General features: G+C 49.3%; 1 protein-coding gene across 2 annotated transcripts in view; it reads right to left on the bottom strand.

Moving 5' to 3' along the window:
• The window catches only part of IRS1 (insulin receptor substrate 1), a 63,575-nt gene extending 47,081 nt beyond the window's left edge, over nt 1-16,494 (bottom strand). For both annotated transcript variants that reach the window (XM_032637653.1, XM_032637654.1), the window contains exon 1: nt 12,232-16,494. In XM_032637653.1, coding sequence (XP_032493544.1) covers nt 12,253-15,990 — 3,738 coding nt within the window. In that variant the 5' untranslated portion in view covers nt 15,991-16,494 and the 3' untranslated portion in view covers nt 12,232-12,252. The remainder of the gene's footprint in view (nt 1-12,231) is intronic.
• Nucleotides 16,495-18,256: the final 1,762 nt, after the last annotated feature.

Genomic DNA, 18,256 nt, shown 5'->3' with positions numbered 1-18,256 from the left:
TGTCAAAACAAAGCAAAGTTTCTGTCAATCTTTAAAAGAATGGTTTGGGGGAACAGAGGAAGTTTCCAAGGATTTCAGACACAGCAATGAGGCAGCTGTAATTAATTTTCCCCAAGTTTTCATATCCGGTCATATCAGATTGCAAAGACTCCTGTAATTTTGTTTGACTATTTTTTTTAATATATTGTTAAATCTGAATATGATTTTTTAAATATTTGGCAAATGAAATGGCTTGAGGTACTCAAAATATATCCAACAGTATTGTTTTTGTTTGGGATTTTTCTAAAGCCGCCTTCTCCTTGGTTCAACAACTCTCTCCAGAACTGTTTGTTGATATACAAATTTTTAACTCGGCAAGCATTTTGTGTGCACCTCCACAGATACTGGAGTCATGAAACAATTAGTGACACTACTCTCAAACAGTTTACAATTTTTAGTAGGAAGGAGTAGCATTAATCCAGTAATTAGAGCCAGGACAGGGGTTTCCAGCATCTCTCAGGAAGGGGTAAGCTTTGTAAAAGAAAGGAAAGAGACTGGGTGCTAGGTACACTGGAACCCAGCAAATCGAATACTCTAAATGTTTCCTTTGATCATTTAAATGTATTGATTTTACATTGCAAATGCAATTTTACAGATGGTGAAATCCATTCTGAACTCATCAGAGCTAAGAACTCTTTATTTATGTCCCTAAATACCTCCTGCCACTATTTTTTAAAATAATACTCCCCAAGCCAAAAAAAAGCCTGAAGTTTCTTTATCTCATGAGTAACCATAAATCATCTCAGTTAGGGTGGTGAGGAAGCCATAGAATGGGGTTCTATTCTTAGAGAAGAGACATTCATTTAAAATCCACCAAAAAGTAGCTTGTGAATTAGATCGAATTGGGTGGCATGGGTTTTTTTTTTGTTTTTGTTTTTGTTTTCACACACACACACACACACACACACACACACACACACACACTGTATTTTATTTTTACAAGAGATAAATAAACTGACACCAAGCATTGTAAATGGGTGACCACAACAAAAGCAACAATGATTGCAATTACCAAACACGAAACACACTCATACTAGGTCATGATATTAACATTCGGTCCAGTATGTGGCATGGGTTTTTGTTGAGGATTTCATCCTGCAAAGATGCTTTCCAAGAGCCCTGGTGGCTGGGAAGCAGGCTCTGAAAGGACAATAACATTCCTCCTGCGAGTTTCAAGCTGGAGGCTAAAAGCACCAACCATTCATTTTTCCGTCTTGAGACACATTCCTCACCCGGTTCAAAGGCCCGAGAAACAGCAAGCCCGCACACTTTCTGAAGGTCACCCCTTGCAGGGACTTGCGAGGGACCAAGGCTCAGGCTGCAAGATACCTTTAAAGACCTAGTTTTAGGAATAGAACCCTTTTTACTGGACTATACTTTCCATATCCTAACCCTCTGCCGCACCTCCCCACTCCCCCCCACACACACACGTGCGCGCACGCAGACACGCACACACACACACGCAGTAAAGTTTAGGCAAAAGGGAAAGTTTTAACTATAATCCCAATGTCCAGGGCACCCTACTAGTGGAGGTAAAATATTTTCAGAAATTAAGTCATTACCCATTCTTTAAAAAAAAAAAATGTAATATTTATATTCCTTAATCTTACCAGAGGGATGGGGATCAACTTTGAAAGAATATTATTGTTTAGCTGTGGTTTAAAGCATGCACTGGAATTGGGAAAGGGGGCAAAAACAGCAGGCAAGGGAGGAGTTGAGCAGGGTAGGTAGGAGTTGCCAAGACTGGGTTATAAATACCCTCACTCAGCCAGCCCCTCACAACACTTTAGGGATCTCCCTCCCCTCCCTCTACCATGACATACTTTATACAGTGGCCCCATTTTGTTTTGTTCTGTAACCTCAGGAACATTTAAGACATTGGGGATTCTGGTAAAAGAAAAAGGTAAATACGGCCTGGTAGAAGATCTGGGGCAAAGAGTTTTAACTCCAGCTTTGGTTTTGAGTGGGATGTTGCCAACCCTTTGGGTTTGCTTTCCAATAATAAGCAACTCTGCATTACCCAGATCTGGGCTTGTGCTCAGGTGGGAAAACCTCTTTCAACCCATTTGAAAGTCTTTGACTCCATTTCAGTCATTGCTCCCCATCTCTCCTCACTCAAGTTTAAGTTCTCATCCGGTCCAGCTTCCTGTGTCCATGGGAAAAGGGCAGTCTTGGTGAAGAGGCAGAGGGATCGTTCAAGATGCCTCATGTCCTCGGGCTCTGGGTGCCTTTCTAGGACAACATTTCATTTCCAGTCCTGTGTGAGCCGCCTGAGGACTGTTAGAAAGTATAATTCTCTACTCTAGGAAAATAGCATGAATATTTTCACCAACCACCGATGGCATTAAAAATATAGACAACAGCCTCTGGTACTAGAAGCTCCAAGCAGTCACTTTTTATGTTTTTCTCAGAGGTGAACTTCTAGCTCTCAGTCATCCAGCAAGAGGCATTAATTCATTTGAACTCTCAAAACTATGAGACCCTAGTGTCCAGAAAGTCTTCACAAAGATCCTTAACCTTTATACTTAATCCTACTACACTATATTAAGAACTAGTTATTCATTCAGTCTTGGGGTGGGGGGCTAAGGGGGTTGGGTGCCGAATACTTGAGTAATACCATGAAAATCTGAAAATTCAGACACCTTCCCCTTCTCCATCAATTAGCACAAACACCTCAATGTTAGAAAAGGTGACCATTTCTTAACTAATGCTTTTCCTCCTTCGTGGGTTATGTACTTCTTTTAACCTGAGTATTCAAAAGAGGCATGGAAAATAAAGAGTACTTTTCTTTTTCCCTTTAACAAAAACAAAGCAGTGAGTCTATTGTAAGAGGTATATTGTCTGCTGTGATCCTTTCGTGCAGAAATGTGGGGTCTGTGTGTGTTCTTCCATGGAAGACTGAGCTGTTGGACATTTACCCAACTTTCTATTACTATGCTTCAAATTTTATGAGCAGCTCATCTCTGGAAAGATAAACAAAAAACGAGCATTGGTGGTGGCTTCTGAGAAGAGAAGCTGGGGAACTGGAGTGGCAGGAAGGCTTAATTTTCACTCTATACCTTTAAAAAAATGTTTAAACCACTTGAAACTTACAGCACATGCATGCATTGCCTATACCAAAATATTAACGAAAAAAATAGTGTGAATAGATACAGCAAACTATCATAAAACTTGGTGGTCTTTAAAAAAATGCTTTTTAATGTTTCTGGAAGAAACTACTATAAGCTTAAAAACAAGTATGACTGCACACCATCAAAACAAATAGAGAGAGAGAGAGAGAGAAAGCTTAAAAAAGAGAAGTGGCAAAATCTCAAAGAAGATTATACTTCCCGCCAGAAGGAAGCACAGGAACCAGAGGTCAGAGGCTTAGAGGTTTTCACTACTAAAAATAAAAACCACCTACCCAAAGGGGGAGAAAAAGTCCTTGAATAATAGAGCTTCTAAGACCAAAAGAAAAGATTTTACAATTTCTTTCGCAGCCCTCATCTTCACCCCATGTTTCCTAACACTGACCAACCCGTGACGAGTACTCACAAAACTCCTGTGCATTTAACACCTGGACCCCTCTCCTGGCTGCTTCACTTAGACCAAAGATATCTTTTTCTTGCTTCTTGTAAATATTATGCTTGCTAGCAGAATGGCCGAAAATGCACCATTCTCCCAAAGGAGAGTTTCAACAGCCTTATAAACTATTTAAGTATGCTTGTGCTACGGTGAGGCAGGAAGCCATGGTTAGATAGCTGCAAAACTTTAAGGCAGATGGGCACTTTAGCCCTGTAAGTATAGGAAAAATGCAGATTTTCATGGACTGCACCTTCTGAATCTCAATATTTCCCCCCAAGTAAGCTGTGCCATAAGAAACTTGGTAATTACTTGGATGAATCCTCCTCGCTCCCATTTTTGTCCCCGTTTCCATGTCTTCATCCCCATCCTCTTAACAAAATACGTGTTATTTGGAATACCACAGGTGCTCAATGGTGTTTATTGAGGCAAAGTGGGGGAGGGGAATCATAGTTTAGGGCCTGTCTGGCCAAAGGCAGATCAGTTATTTTGGGGTTGGGAGGTGGGTGGCCTCCATTATTGTAATAACGGAGATGGAAAGTTCTTCTGATTATTCCCACAATCCCTAAAATTCAAGGCTAAGTATGATTATGTTTCATATCCCATAGAGCCCTTTTAATAATCTTTAAAAGAACAGGGAGATCATCATTGGAGAATATTGAATAGTAGTTAAATACATAGTAATTACTGAATATTTCAGAGAACTTCAATTGCTCTATTTTTAGCAAATGTCTTTTTTTAAAAATTTTGCCTGTCTCATTTAGATCATAACCTTCCTAAAAGAATCACAACTTTCTGTGTAAAATATAACTTGTTTGCCACACTAGATATATATGAAGGAAAACAACACCAAAAGAATGCCTCTTTGATCATTTCAACAAACATAACACAACTATCAATTTCTCAAGATTAACTGATACCGTTCAGTACCATGACCTAAATATGTCAGGGAGGATCAGAGAACTCACATCAAAGTATTTTTTGGTCAACAGAAAAAAAGGGGGGGAGGGAAGTTTATCAACATCTTTTTTCTTTACTACAACTTGGGTTATACTGGCATCTTCTTCAGCCCGACCAATTAGCAACCAGTGTATATGGGTTTGGCTCCAACAGGGCCAGGGGTGATGGTGGACAGTGTGACACAGACTGGAAAACAGCAACAACAAACACAGGGAATGGCAAAGGAAGACAATAAAGGCAACACAGCTTAATAAAATATTCAAGGTAGGGTAATAAAACCACAAAAATCTCCTCTCTGCTTGAAGATAAATACAATTAAAATTATAGTCTGACCCACGTATTTAATTCCACCGCTATCGTTCATGAAAATGCAGAAAGGGGGTTGAAAAAGAAAAGCAGCCTTTTCAACATAAACACATCATTTGTAAAAGCTCTGTTATTCAAAGATCACTGACTCACTGAAGAAGCACAAATAACATTTATCCAACCAAATCTGTTTTAACAAATAGATTATAGTAGAGCCTGCAGCAAGATTATTAAAATGGAAAACTTTCCTCTTCCCATAGATGACAGTACCTTATATTTATCTGATCTATCTTCCTCCTATTCCCATAAATTAAGAATGGGAGGGCTTCCCTGGTGGCGCAGTGGTTGAGAGTCCGCCTGCCGATGCAGGGGACACGGGTTTGTGCCCCGGTCCGGGAAGATCCCACATGCCGCGGAGCGGCTGGGCCCGTGAGCCACGGCCGCTGAGCCTGCGTGTCCGGAGCCTGTGCTCCGCAACGGGAGAGGCCACAACAGTGAGAGGCCCGCGTACCGCAGAAAAAAAAAGAATGGGAGAAAATACTACCATTTCTATACTGGCAGATAAGAATAGAAACAAAAAGATTATATTTACTAGTCTATCATTTTAAAAAGCTTTACAACAACTCTTTTTGCAACATTTCACAATAGTTTGAAATGAGTATACAATTATACCATACCAACATCAAAAATGAATTCTGTTAAATTAAAATTCAATGTGATTACAACTTCTGAGCCTGTTTCAATAACATTTTTAAAAGAACTTTTAAAGTTTGCCATATAGCTATGGACTCACAAGGTAATGAAATAATAAGTCAATTACATAATTATAAATGTGGTAGAGTATCTATTATTTTAAACACAAGAAAAGTATTAGGGGACTTCCTGGTGGCACAGTGGTTAAGAATCCACCTGCCAATGCAGGGGAAACAGGTTCGATCCCTAGTCGGGGAAGATCCCACACGCCGCAGAGCGGCTAAGCCTGTGCACCACAACTACTGAGCCTGAGCTCTAGAGCCCACGAGCCACAACTACTGAGCCCACGTGCCACAACTACTGAAGCCCACACGCTTAGAGCCCGTGCTCCGCAACAAGAGAAGCCACTGCAATGAGAAGCTCACGCACCGCAAGGAAGAGTAGCCCCCGCTCGCCACAACTAGAGAAAGCCCATGCACAGCAAGGAAGACCCAACGCAGCCAAAAAAAAGTATTAGTATGAAAAAAAGTTACAGAATCTTTAGTGTGAAACTGACTTCAAACTAATCCACAAGAAGCTATTTTCCTTGAATACAATTTCAAGTAACTCCGTAACATGAGGAAATAATTGAGGAAATGGATTTCTTTAAAACAAAGCAAAACAAAACCTTAACATTGTGAAATGTTCCATTATACTAAAACTACCAACCCACCAAAATAAAAGGAACCATTCATATACCATACAGCTAAGAAATATATATGATTATAGCAGGAGGATTGGAAAAGCATTAGGTCAATGAAGTTTTGATTGAAAAAGTCAATAAACTATTCTAATGATTTATGAAATACACATGGAGGTGCCCAAAGGGTAGGAACCTCTGAATACATTGGCAACTGGACAGTCAGGATTACACTGGGTCAGCAAAGCACTGTACAGCTCAGACGACCAATCAAAAATCCTGAAGCACAAAGTCGGACAACAATGATTTCTGCCAGCAAGAACTTTTTCACACATCTAACAGAGAAAAATGAAACTAAACAAAAAATTGTGCACAAATTCCTATAGTTCCCAATTGCCCTCTCAGATTTCCTCTCCATTCACTCAAGTGGATACCTCACTGAAGGATTCTGATGGAACAAATGAGAAACATTGTCCATAAACAGACCACCAGCGCAAGAAGGGGTGATTTCCAACATAATAAACAGAATAATGTCATAGACATGGATTGGTTAAAGCCTGACCTATACTGTCAGGTGGGGAGGGATGCTTCCAACAGCTGACCTTAGGGAGGAGGGAGAGGAACCGAATCCAGTCTAGAGAAGGTTCCAAAAATTTAGACTGGTGTAGTCAGGAAGGTTTGTCTTAAGGTCTGTTAAAACCTGAAAATGCCCCCTCCAAACAAGAAAGGTTAAAAATCAGTCCTGAATCAAACCATAAAGAGTGATCCAGGAGTTAGAACAGGACAGAACAGTATATTCTAATGCACTTCATTACAACCCCATCAATAGCTTCTTCAGAAAGAATCCTCATTACAACTGACCCATTAAAGAATATCAGCCATTTTCTCCAAAATATCCCTACGTTTAGAGCTGCAAAGGAAGTTAGAATAATTTAGAACAAAATTCTCCAGTTACTGGTGAGGAAATATGTACAGAGAAATTAAGTGACTTTCTCAAGGTCGCTCAGCTTAGTGAAGGGCACAGGCTGTGCTATAACCCAAGATCTCTGGCTCCCAGAAGCTGTTTTTTCCATTGTATCATTCAAGATAGCATTAAACTACTTTCCGGGAATTCTGATAAACAAACAAAAAAAAAAAAAAAAAAAAGGAGGAGGGAGGGAAGTATACCCTTTTGGATTCCAAGTCTCTTACTCTTAAGACAATCTTGGAGATACTGTGTTTATCTGGGGGGCAATCAGATAAATGACTCCAATATATGAAATTTTTTATGGATTTATTTTTAACACAAAAAGCTACCCAAACAATGGCAGGAATTAAGAGGATTGTTAGATGCTCAAAGTTTTCTGGAACAGCAGAGAAGCTCACTCCCGCCTGCTCAGAAGCAGTATTGGGGCACAGAATTACTCAAGGGCATAGAATCACTTCCTTACATTTTCACCTGCGATGTTTCAAAATGCTGCCTTTGGGGCTTATGATTCAGTGATTGCAACAGGGATTGCTGGCTGGTGAGAAATGCTTATTTGAGAGGGATGGGGAGAAGAAAATACTTCCATGGTATTTCTCTTTGTTATTTCCCCTCTTTATTGTACAAACGACAAATCTGAACAAATTTCCGATCTCATCTGGTACCACATTTCACACAATTTTGGTTATGTGAGGGAGCACAACACAAAATCTAGCAAGCTTTCAAAATCAGTTCGCCCAGCCTGCCCTGATGAGCTGTCACTAGGGCTGTCACTGGTCAAAAGACAAATCTGTTTTTGAGAAGCAAGCAGCATTACCTCCAAGCTCAGTAAGGAACCCTACCCAAGCCCTTGTAACGAATTTCTAGATTCTCACGATTTGCAAGCAAGCTACATCAGACGTTTTCATTTCTCAGTGAGCTCCCATGGGCCGAGGATGGTCAGTTTTTGTTGATCTTATGTATCTTGGTGCTTTGCAAACTGCAAGCACTCAATAAAGGGTTGACCCTAACGTAATTTCAAGCCAAATGTGTTTTCCGAATGATCCCCACACGGTGCCAGCCACAGCATTTGTATTTCCTACTCCGTTTTTTTCTCTCCTCCCTCCCAATAGTAAGAGAAGTAAATGTAAAAATCTTGAGCCAACCCAATCAATCCTACAACCATGTGCTGCAGAGCTCCCTCCTGCTTGCAGATTTCAAGACAGGAAGGTGAAGGAACAGGAACGTGGCGTAGTAGTAAACCGTAGTAAAGAGAGGAGGGAAACAAAATGGGGCACGTCACATGGTCACGGCCTGGATTTTTCTCAATTAAATATAAGAGGAAGCGTGTGTTTCCGGCCTCTGTCAGTGGGCTGGTTGGACTTTCTCATTCTTAGGATTCTGGTCTAGATGGACAAGAATAAGGCCGAGTGCATAACATCCTCTGGGAGGGGGGTGGAGGGGGCGTGTACTTGCCTCAGTTCTGTGGGCTCCAGAGGGAGGGGGTGGAGGGAGAGGGGTGGGCTACGGAGGCCCGGCCCGCAGCCACCCCCGGACTCCGGACCAAGGCCCCCAATCAACCCTCGCCCGAGGCCCCTCCCCACCCCTGCTGCGGCTCGGCCTACGCTCGCGCTGATTGGCTCCGGCGGGGCCAATCAGAGCCCGGCTGCCCCGCCCGCTCAGGGCCAGACTCTGTACTGCTCTGCAGGGGCCGCGGCTCGCCCGCCACCGCCACCTCACACCACGCGCCGGAGAAGGGACCCGGCCGCCCCCGCGCCCCCAGGCGACCGGAGGAGGGCCGGGCTGGAGTCTTCTTAGGGTGGCCTCAGCCTCGCTGCAGATCTCCCGACCCCAGGCCAAAGGGGGCTTGCAGGAGGCAGGGGGAGCCAAGCCCCAAATAAATAGGGAGGAATGCAGGAAGCAGAGGTGACCGAGGAAACGGGAAAGTGCCAGAGCCCAGAGGGTGTGCGCCAGACAAAAAGGCCACACAGCGAGGGGACAGGAGGGAGGGAGAGGGAAGGAGAGATGGGAGGTAGTCGTTGGAGGTAGGCATCCTGGAAATCACAACTAGGAAATGCAGTGAAAGGAAGAAAAATGGCCCATTTTGTTTTTCAAGGGCACGTAACAAAATGACCAAAAAAAAAAAAAAAAAAAAAAGGAACCTTAAAGCAATGGCTGGAGTCTGTGTCTTTGCCAAAGCCTGCTCTATCTGCCCCGCTGCAGTTACAAAACTAACACACAAATTGCAGTAAATGCTGGTTGAAGGTAGATGGGCTGCTATGCCCTTTCTGCCCTCCCTTTTGGGCTCTCACTGTACTCTCTGCGGAGAGTAGGCCACAAGTACTACGAAATTATGAAATGGAGCCAAAAAGAAAAAAAAAGACAATGGCAGGAACATGAAATAAGAGGTGGGAAACAAGGGGCATAGGAGAGGGGGATAAAACAATCCAGCAGGTCAGAACCCAGAGGAGACACGGATGGCCAAGAGAGAGAAGAGAAACAGAAAAGGTGGTCAGACAGAAGGTGAATCAAGGGCAACCAGTAGTCCTGGCCACCTGCACTAAATACCTCAGAAATGTTCCAGTGAAAAATATTCAACAAGAAGAGCTGTTTAAAATGAGGGGTTAGGAGAAAGAGCACACACCTCTGAGCCCCTCATTCTTTTCCTATTTCAGGTTTTACCTGAGAAACAGGAAAGATAGGCAAAGATAGCAATTGCTGAGGAAGTTAGGAAAACAAGGTTTTCACAAACTAACACACTCATTCCCAGGCAAAGTGGTTTGCCACAGACAGGTTTGATTTCTTTTTGTTTCAGATGATAGTTGCCTATCGCATCACATCTTTAAACTCAACAGGGCAAAGGCAGACAAGCAGAATTCAGGATGTAAATGTGCCAAGTAGCATTTGGTACCTCACTTAAAACACACACACACACACACACACACACTCACTCATCTCTCTCCATTTACATCTTACAAATACACATTTTAGAATTTTTATTGCATGGTGCTATCAAAGCATGGTCTATTGCTACTCCAGGATTATTAAGGATATGCTTATATGGTTGTTCCAGAATATATTTTCCCTCAGAAAGCTAAGAATAGAAGATTGTTTTGTTTTGGTTGGTTCATTTTTAGTGTATCCTCCATATGAGGAGGATTTTATTTTAAAGCCCTTTTGAAAAACAAAAACTTTATTTGGTCATCAATTTCCTTCAGAACAAAATATTATTTATTCTACTCTCTTAAAAAACAAAACCTGTTCAAATTAAGAAAACAGGTGAGGAAAACATTGTTGGTTAGCCTCATCTTTCATCTCCTTTAAAAGCAAAATCTTAGTTCTGCTGGGTTTTTTTCCCTTCAAATTCTCATTCCTTTATAAGTGAAACACTTTGCAACACAAACAGTTAAAGTGGTAGAGATTCACATTTCCAAAGACATCATTTGAAATAACCAAAATTTTTACTGTTGAGGTAAACAATTAAATCTCTCTTCTAGAGAACGAATCATGAAAATAAATCTTGAATACTAATCAAATAAATGCTTTGTGTAATATATCACATCACCTAAAATCTTAGTTTGAATGTCTGTATACCTGTACCTTGTTCTACAAAACAGAAAATGATATGGGTCAAATATTAGAAACTGTTAGAATCAAGGAGACTGTGACCACATAATAAAAAAATACCTTTCAATAGGAACCCAATACACACATGAATTTCTTATGAATGGACACACATTAAGAAGAAAAAATGCTTTTAAAAGCTCATTCGGTGAAGCATATATAAAAAGACTATCACAAGATAATCAGTTTGTCAGAATAAAGTGTTTGCAAATGCTGGAAATTTCTACATTGCCAATTCATCTCATTATTTGCAAACTATACTCCTCTCCTCCTCCCACAATCATGACCACCAGAAAACAGTCTCAACAGAACCAAGGGCAGGCTAATTTCCTATTACAAATGTTTCTCGTTTTCAATACAGCCTTAGCCACAGACCACCTGAAGCCAACTTTCAACATTTACTGAGGCATCTACTCTTGAACTTAAAAGGCAAACAATAAATATCCTACAAACGAAGAGTACAAGGGTTAGCCCTTACATTCAGCGCAGATGAAAACCAGACTCTTCCATTTCCCTGACTTAATATTCCTTCTTTTCAATGTAAAAATGTTAAGTAATTTTACAGAAGATGTACAGTAGCCCCAATATGACCTGTGTGGTGTCTCTGTGCGGGCCTTTGCAAGAAAAGACAATTGTAAGGCACACAAGCTGAGATGAATTTTCATAACTCTTAACTCAGTAATGGGTCCCAGACGCACGCAGACTTCACTGTATAAAAGCAGCCGTGCCTGTGAGGTTGTGGGTCAGTGTGTGAGTAATATTTCATAAATCTTCATGCAGGAAGGAACAAAAAAAAATGTCGCCAATAATTATGTTCTAAAGAGAGTCACAGACAGGTATTTCTTTAAATACGTAAGCCTAAGCAAGCTCTTACTTCTGAATCTTTTTAGGGCAACAGGAATAAAAATTGATGCTTCCCACTGCTATTTATGTTGCCTTGTTATTGTGAAATCACAGAACCAAAGTACACAGAGCAACTTGATAAAATCACCCTTAAGAGCTCTGAGAAATTACCTTTACATGAAGGGCTTAGCCCCTGTATTAATAAATATTTTTATAGAACTGTCCCTTCCAGAGACTGACCTAATTGTATAGTCAAAAGAAAACTTCGATAAAGAGATCAAGGTTCTTATACATGAACTTCACAAACCTCAGAACTGGTATGGTAGGATATATGTCTCGGAAATACCAAAGTACTTCACTTGGGAACCTCAAAGGAAAAAGCCCTCCTGTGGCTGCTCCTACAGATTTATCGGGCCATCAGCCAGGTGTCATCTCCTGTGCTCTGACCCCTCCCTCCTAGGAGTGCACTCCCTAGAGAAGCCGTGGGGAGGAGAGGGAAGAAGGCGCGGGGGCAGGGGAACAGAATTCGAGAGCAAGGTTAAAAGCAATTTTGTCTTCTGACTTTTGTCACCATGAAACGCACCTGCTGTGATGTCCAGATGAGCTACTGGAGGTCCTCTGGCGGCTTCTGGAAACTGATGCTGGCATAGGCGCTTAAATCCTCGCTGGAGCGGCTGGTGGAGCCGCTCTCGCTGCGTCCCAGAGGCTGATGAGGAGGTGGGGGAGGAGAAGGCTGCGGCGGGGCGGGACGCTCTTGAGGGCTCTGGTTGAAGTCCTTGACCAAATCCAGGTCTATGTAGTTAAGCCCATTCTCCAAACCCCCGGCGGCCCCGCACACTTGGGCCAGCTCCTTGGGGGCTCCCCCGAGCTCCCCAGGCCGCAGCCACACGTTCTCAAAGGAAGCAGAGCTGTGGCGTTTCACGTCCTCCGTGCTGCTGCTGCCACCACCGCCGCCCCCGGCTGCAGCCCCCCCTCCGAAGGGCACCGTGTTGCCTGCCCGGGTGGCACTGGGCGTCGAGGAGAAGGTCTCGGAGCTGTGCCGCCTCCTGCACCCTTGCGGGTCGGCACGGATCACTTTGGCACTCTGGTTGCGGTTGGGACTGAGGTTCACCCGCGTGAAGGCACTCGAGCCCCCGGGTCCCTGCGGGCCCCCCAGCAGGGAAGAGCGGGCCGCCAGCTCCTCTGCTCCTTGAGGCGCGGCGGGGGAAGCAGAGGCCTTCGAGGATGAGGAGGGCGTGGCCGCGGCGGCCCCAGGCAGGCTGGCCTCCTCCACGAGGCCGCCGGTCCGCATGTCCGCATAGCTGATGGGGGCGACTGGCGAGGTGTCCACGTAGCTCTGCCGGGGACAGCCCATCTGCATGGTCATGTAGTCACCCCGGCTGCTGGGCACTGCCCTGGTGGGCCTGCACACGCTAGCAGCTCCAGGGGGTGCCGGGCCCATGCTGCCCGGCTGGACCCCGGGGCTCTCCCGCCAGGCGGCCCTCCGGCCCGGCCCCAGGTCCATGTTCATGTACTCTTCCGCGCCCGTCTCCTCCTCTCTGGGAGCCGGCTGGAGCTGGGATGGACACCGGACAGAAGGCGAGCTGTGGGAAGCCCCCGGGCCTGATAAGTAGCCCTGCTGATCGCTCCCAAATTCAATATTCACATATTCCCCCGGGCTCTTGGGCTCCGGAGGGGGCAGCAGGGGCGGTGGCGGCTGCGGCTGGGGCTGCGGCTGCTCTCGGGCCCGGGGTAAGGTGCTGGCCTTGGGATCCCCCAGGGACAGCCTCGTGGGCCGGGCCAGGCGGCTGTTGGTCTGGGCAGCTGTGTCCACCTTTCGAGGCAGATGGGGCTGCAGGACCTGATGGTGGAGATGCGGGAGGCCGGGCTCGGGCCTAGCCGCGCAGTATCCCCCGCCCAGGCTGTCGCTGCTGGTGGACGAGGAGGAATCTTCCGCCGCCGCAGCATAGAGGAGTCGACCCGAGCTGGAGGAAAGGCGGTGGTGCTGGTGCCGGGCGCCCTCCTCCAGCTCCCCGGGGCGCTGGGTGTGTTTAAAGGACCTTGGCAATGAGTAGTAGGAGAGGACTGGCTTGTGCTGGGGGTCCTCAGGGCCATAGTAGCAGTCGGAAGGGCTGCTGGTGTTGGAGTCTCCCACTGGCGACATGTTCATGTAGTCACCCGTGCAAGACAACAGCTTGCCGCTACTGCTCTCCACAGGGAGTTTGGGGTGTGGCAGGGCGTGAGAGTGGTGGCCCCCTACCCCATTCGTCCAGAGCTTGCCATAGCTGCTCCCAGAAGGGGCGGCACCGCTGCTGCCGCCGCTGCTGGGCCCGCCTCCAATGTCAGGAGAGCAGCTGCCGCTTGGGGACATCATCATGTAGCCATTGGGGTCCACTCTCTGGGGATGGCGTCTGATGGGGTTGATGATCTGCTGAGGGGCAGACACGCTCTTGGGGCTCATGGGCATGTAGTCCCCACTGCCCTTTCGGCTCCCGGGCACTGGGGCCACCCCTGGGGACATGGGCATGTAGCCATCATCGGTGTGGAGGTTGGAGGTGTCTGGGCGGTGGTGGCCCACACGCCGCTCCAAGGGGTGCATTTCCAGACCCTCCTCTGGGTAGGAGTGGGTGGGCACGAAGGCGGAGTGCCGGTGGCTGGGCACTCGGCCTCCACTGCCACCTCCTGGTGGGTAGGCAGGCATCATCTCGGTATATTCCTCAATGGAGGCCACAGAGGACTGGGATGGGGTCTTCTGGTGGGAAATGGTAGGTGACGTGCCAGCAGAGTGAGTCCGCTTTCGGAACCGATTGTCCAGGTCTGCAGCACTGGCTGCTTCATCCCCTGTCAGGGCTGGGCTCGTGCCCAAGCCGGCTGCCGGGATGTAGCGGGGACCGTTGCCACTCCGAGGCAAAATGTAGTGACCATTGGGGGCCGTGAGGGTGGAGGCCCCCTTGCCTCCCATGCAGATGTAGTTGCTCAGTTCCTCCTCACCGCGGGCCGGCGGGGTGTGGCCCAGGGAATCCGGGGTGACACTGCGGAAGGAACTTCGGAAGTCGCAGGGACTGGAGCCATACTCATCAGAGGAGATGAAACCGCCATCACTGGGGGAACCGGACACGGAAGCACTAGACCGCCGCGGGAAGAGACAGTCCGAGGTGGAGCCGTGGCCACTGGTGCTACTGGACGATAGACTGACCGGGCTGGTGGCGGAAGGCGAGCAGCGAGAAGAAGGCATGGGGATGGAGCGGCTGTGGTTGAGAGGCGGGTGCAGCCGGGAACTGCCCCGATGCCGGTGGGCATGGGTCCTGTTGGTGCTGGGACTCACAGGACTGCCGTCCACAGAGGCAGGGCGAGACATGGTGCCTTCGCCATCACTAGAGGCGCGGACCCGGAAGGAGCCCTGCTTCCCGCCCACCAAGCTGGCCGGGGAGGTGGCAGTGATGCTCTCTGTGCGCGAGCGGCGGGTCAGCCCCACCTGGCTGGGTGGAGGGTTGTTGAGGTGATGCCTGCGCAGGGGGACACTGATGGGGTTGGAGCAGTTGGAGGAGGACTGGCTCTTGCTTCGAGGGCGGAACTCATCGCTCATGGCCCGCATGGCTTCCAGGATCGTCTCGTGCATGTTCTGGGCCACCACAGAGTCATCCACCTGCATCCAGAACTCCCCGGGTCCCGTCACTGCGGAACGGCCCACTTCGATGAAGAAGAAGTTCTCTGAGTGGCCACAGCGCCTGATGTTCATCAGCTGCAGCACCACCGCGGCAGCCTCCGAGTTCAGCTTCACGAAGCTGATGGTCTTGCTGGTCAGGCAGAGGCGGTAGATGCCAATCAGGTTCTTTGTCTGACCCAGGCCCTTGGGTTTCAGGATCACCTGCCAGACTTCCTTGAAGGCGGGTCCTGGGGGCACGTCCCCGTAGCTCAAGTCCTCCCCAGCCTCGCCAAGGCCGGAGCTGCCACTGCAGCTGCCCCCGCCGCCTCCCGCCCCGGGGGCCGCGGCCCCGTCGTGGTGGCCCTTGGCACGGTTGTGCAGCTGCAGGAGGGCCTGGTACCAGCTGTCCTGCTCGGCCTCGCTGTCCGCCGCGATGGCAAAGTGCTCGTCCCGGGTATAGAGGGCCACCAGGTGCTTGTTCTTGGAGTCGGCCCGCTTGTTGATGTTGAAGCAGCTCTCGAGGGGGATCGAGCGTTTGGGGGCGCTCGACTTGTGCCGCCACTTCTTCTCGTTCTCGTAGTACTCGAGGCGCGCCGGGCCCCCAGCCTCGCTGGCCGCCCGCAGCACGAAGAATCGCTTGTGCATGCTCTTGGGCTTGCGCAGGTAGCCCACCTTGCGCACGTCGGAGAAGCCGTCGGTCTCGGGAGGGCTCGCCATGCTGCCGCCGCCGCCGCCGCCGCCGCCGCCGCCGCCACCGCGCGGAGGGAGGCGCCGAAAAACAACCGGGCGGGGGGCGGAGGCTCCTCGCCGCGGCCCCGCACATGCAAACAGGGCTGGAGGCGGCAGAAACCCTGACTCCGAAATCCACGCCGCCCTCCGCGCCGGGGAGGGGCAGTAGAGGAGGACGCAGCAGCTGCGCCAAGGCAATAGCCCCGACCGGAGTTTACTGGCGTTTCATGCCCTGCAGGGAGGTTGCGCGTCCGGCGCGAGTGCAGCCCGGATAACCCGAGAGCCAAGTCTCCTCTCAGCCGCCGCGGCCGGGAAGAAGCATCTCTCGCCGCCGGGGCCAGAGTCCGGCTCAGGCAGGCGGCGGCCGGGGGTCCTGGCGTTGCCCCTCCAGACGCGCGCGCCTTCCCTCCTGAGTTCCCCTCTGGAAGTAACGATTCCCGAGGCAAATTAAATATCCTTGGGCAGGGGGAGGCGAGCTGCCAAGTCCCAACGTTGCACGGGGTTCTCCCTCCTCCTCCTCCTTCGCCTCTTCCTCCGCCTCCTCCCACCCCCCCCCCCCCACCGTCCCCGCCGCCACCAGCCGCCCAAATACCAGCTCAATCGCAGAGACCGCGGCGCTGCGGCCGTTGCTGCTGCTGCTGCTGCTGCCGCTGCCCGCGGACGCGTCCTCTGCAGCCCCCGTTCGGGCCCATCTCGGCAGGCGGAGAAAGTGGCTTTTCCACGCGAAACACTACTAGGCAGCCTGGGGAGCTGGGGACGCGCCAGAGGGACAGGCTCATCCCTGCCCCTCGCTCCAGTCGGCAGGGGAGGAGGGGGGGGAGGACTAGGGCAGGAGACGAAACGGGGGGAGGCTGGGGAAGGAGTCGGGGAAGACGTCTCTTCCCCGGGAGGCGCTGCCGCTGCAGTTACTTCTCCCCTCCTCCCTCCTCCTCGGAGAGTTGCCGAGAGCCCCAACCAAAACAAGCGGCGACGTCTGGCTCTGCGCGCCGGCCCCCTCCGACCGCGCCGCCGTCTCACTCGGAGGAGAAAAACACGTGACGGAGCCTCTGCGCTCCGCAGCCTGGCCGCCGCCGCCGCCGCCGCCGCCGGGAGGCTCCCGCCCGGGTCTCTACATTCCCGGCCGAGCCCGCCCCGCGCCCGCCCCTCTCCGCCCCGCGGCCGTGCCGCAGCGGGGCCCGCGCCCGGCCTCTGCGCAGCGCTCGGGCAGCGCCCCTACGCGGCCGCCCGCCCTGGCGCGGAGCCTTCCTCCTCGCGCGCCACCCAGGGCGCCCCCGGCCCGCAGGAATCCCCGCCGCGGGCGCGGGCGGGGGTGTTTGGGTGGCTACCAGAAAGCACGAGGGGAGTCTGGGAAAACGCGGGGGGGGGGCGAACTCAGGAAGACGCAGGAGCGAGGGTGGGGGGCGACGGGGGGGCACTGCGGCTTCAGAGCCCAGCGTAGGAGGGCCCGGGGAGGAGGGGGCGCGAGAGCTGGGCTGGATCTTACCTAACAGGTAAGATCAACCCCTCCGGAAGGAGGTTTCTAGTCAAGGCTTTTTCTCCCTGGAAATATAAAGGCTGGATTTCAGTTTCAGGGTGATAGGCCATGGTGAGATCTGTATTTCGTGTGAGGTTTTCTAAAGGACTTCTGGGCCAGCCTTCCACCTTGGAATCCCCGCATTTGCTGCAATGAAGTACCACGAAAAAGCAGAGGGACGCCCAAGGGCAGTGATTGGGGGGGGGTTATGGTCACTCCAAAACAAGAAGAGGGATCCCTGGGAAGCGTCGTATGTCTGGCGCGGTGGGGTTAGCTGCTGAGGAACTGAGGGAGAAAATGTCAATATCACTGCTTCTCCCCCCCCACCCCGCCCCATCCTAGAGAGAGGGCGGGGATTCACACCTTGGGATGAAGGCTTGGGGAGAAAATGAGACTCCCGGCCCTTATCATATTCTGAAATTTATTTGTGATTTTTAAAAGATGTTAGGGACCTACAGAGGGTTCATAGGGCCAGAACTCTACTGTGTAAATATTGGCTGAAGTGTTTGTTTCACACACAGCTTCCACACCCATTGAACCACCCCGTACAATTTTTACCCTTGACCACAAGGATAATCGGGAGAAAACAGGATGGTGCCAGCTCAACTGTACAGAAAAAGGCTCCACTTCATGAGTAGAACAGGTCAGCAACTTGGGTCTACTTGCAGAGACTCTTACACTGTTAGCTTGCTGTCTCAGTGTCACCACAAGCAAATGCTCCCCAAAGTTTTTGTTTGTTTG

Source organism: Phocoena sinus, chromosome 7 (assembly GCF_008692025.1).
Source record: "Phocoena sinus isolate mPhoSin1 chromosome 7, mPhoSin1.pri, whole genome shotgun sequence".
Lineage (NCBI taxonomy): Eukaryota > Metazoa > Chordata > Mammalia > Artiodactyla > Phocoenidae > Phocoena > Phocoena sinus.
Note: the sequence above shows the minus strand (reverse complement) of the source record. Positions and strands in the feature narration are given on the sequence as shown.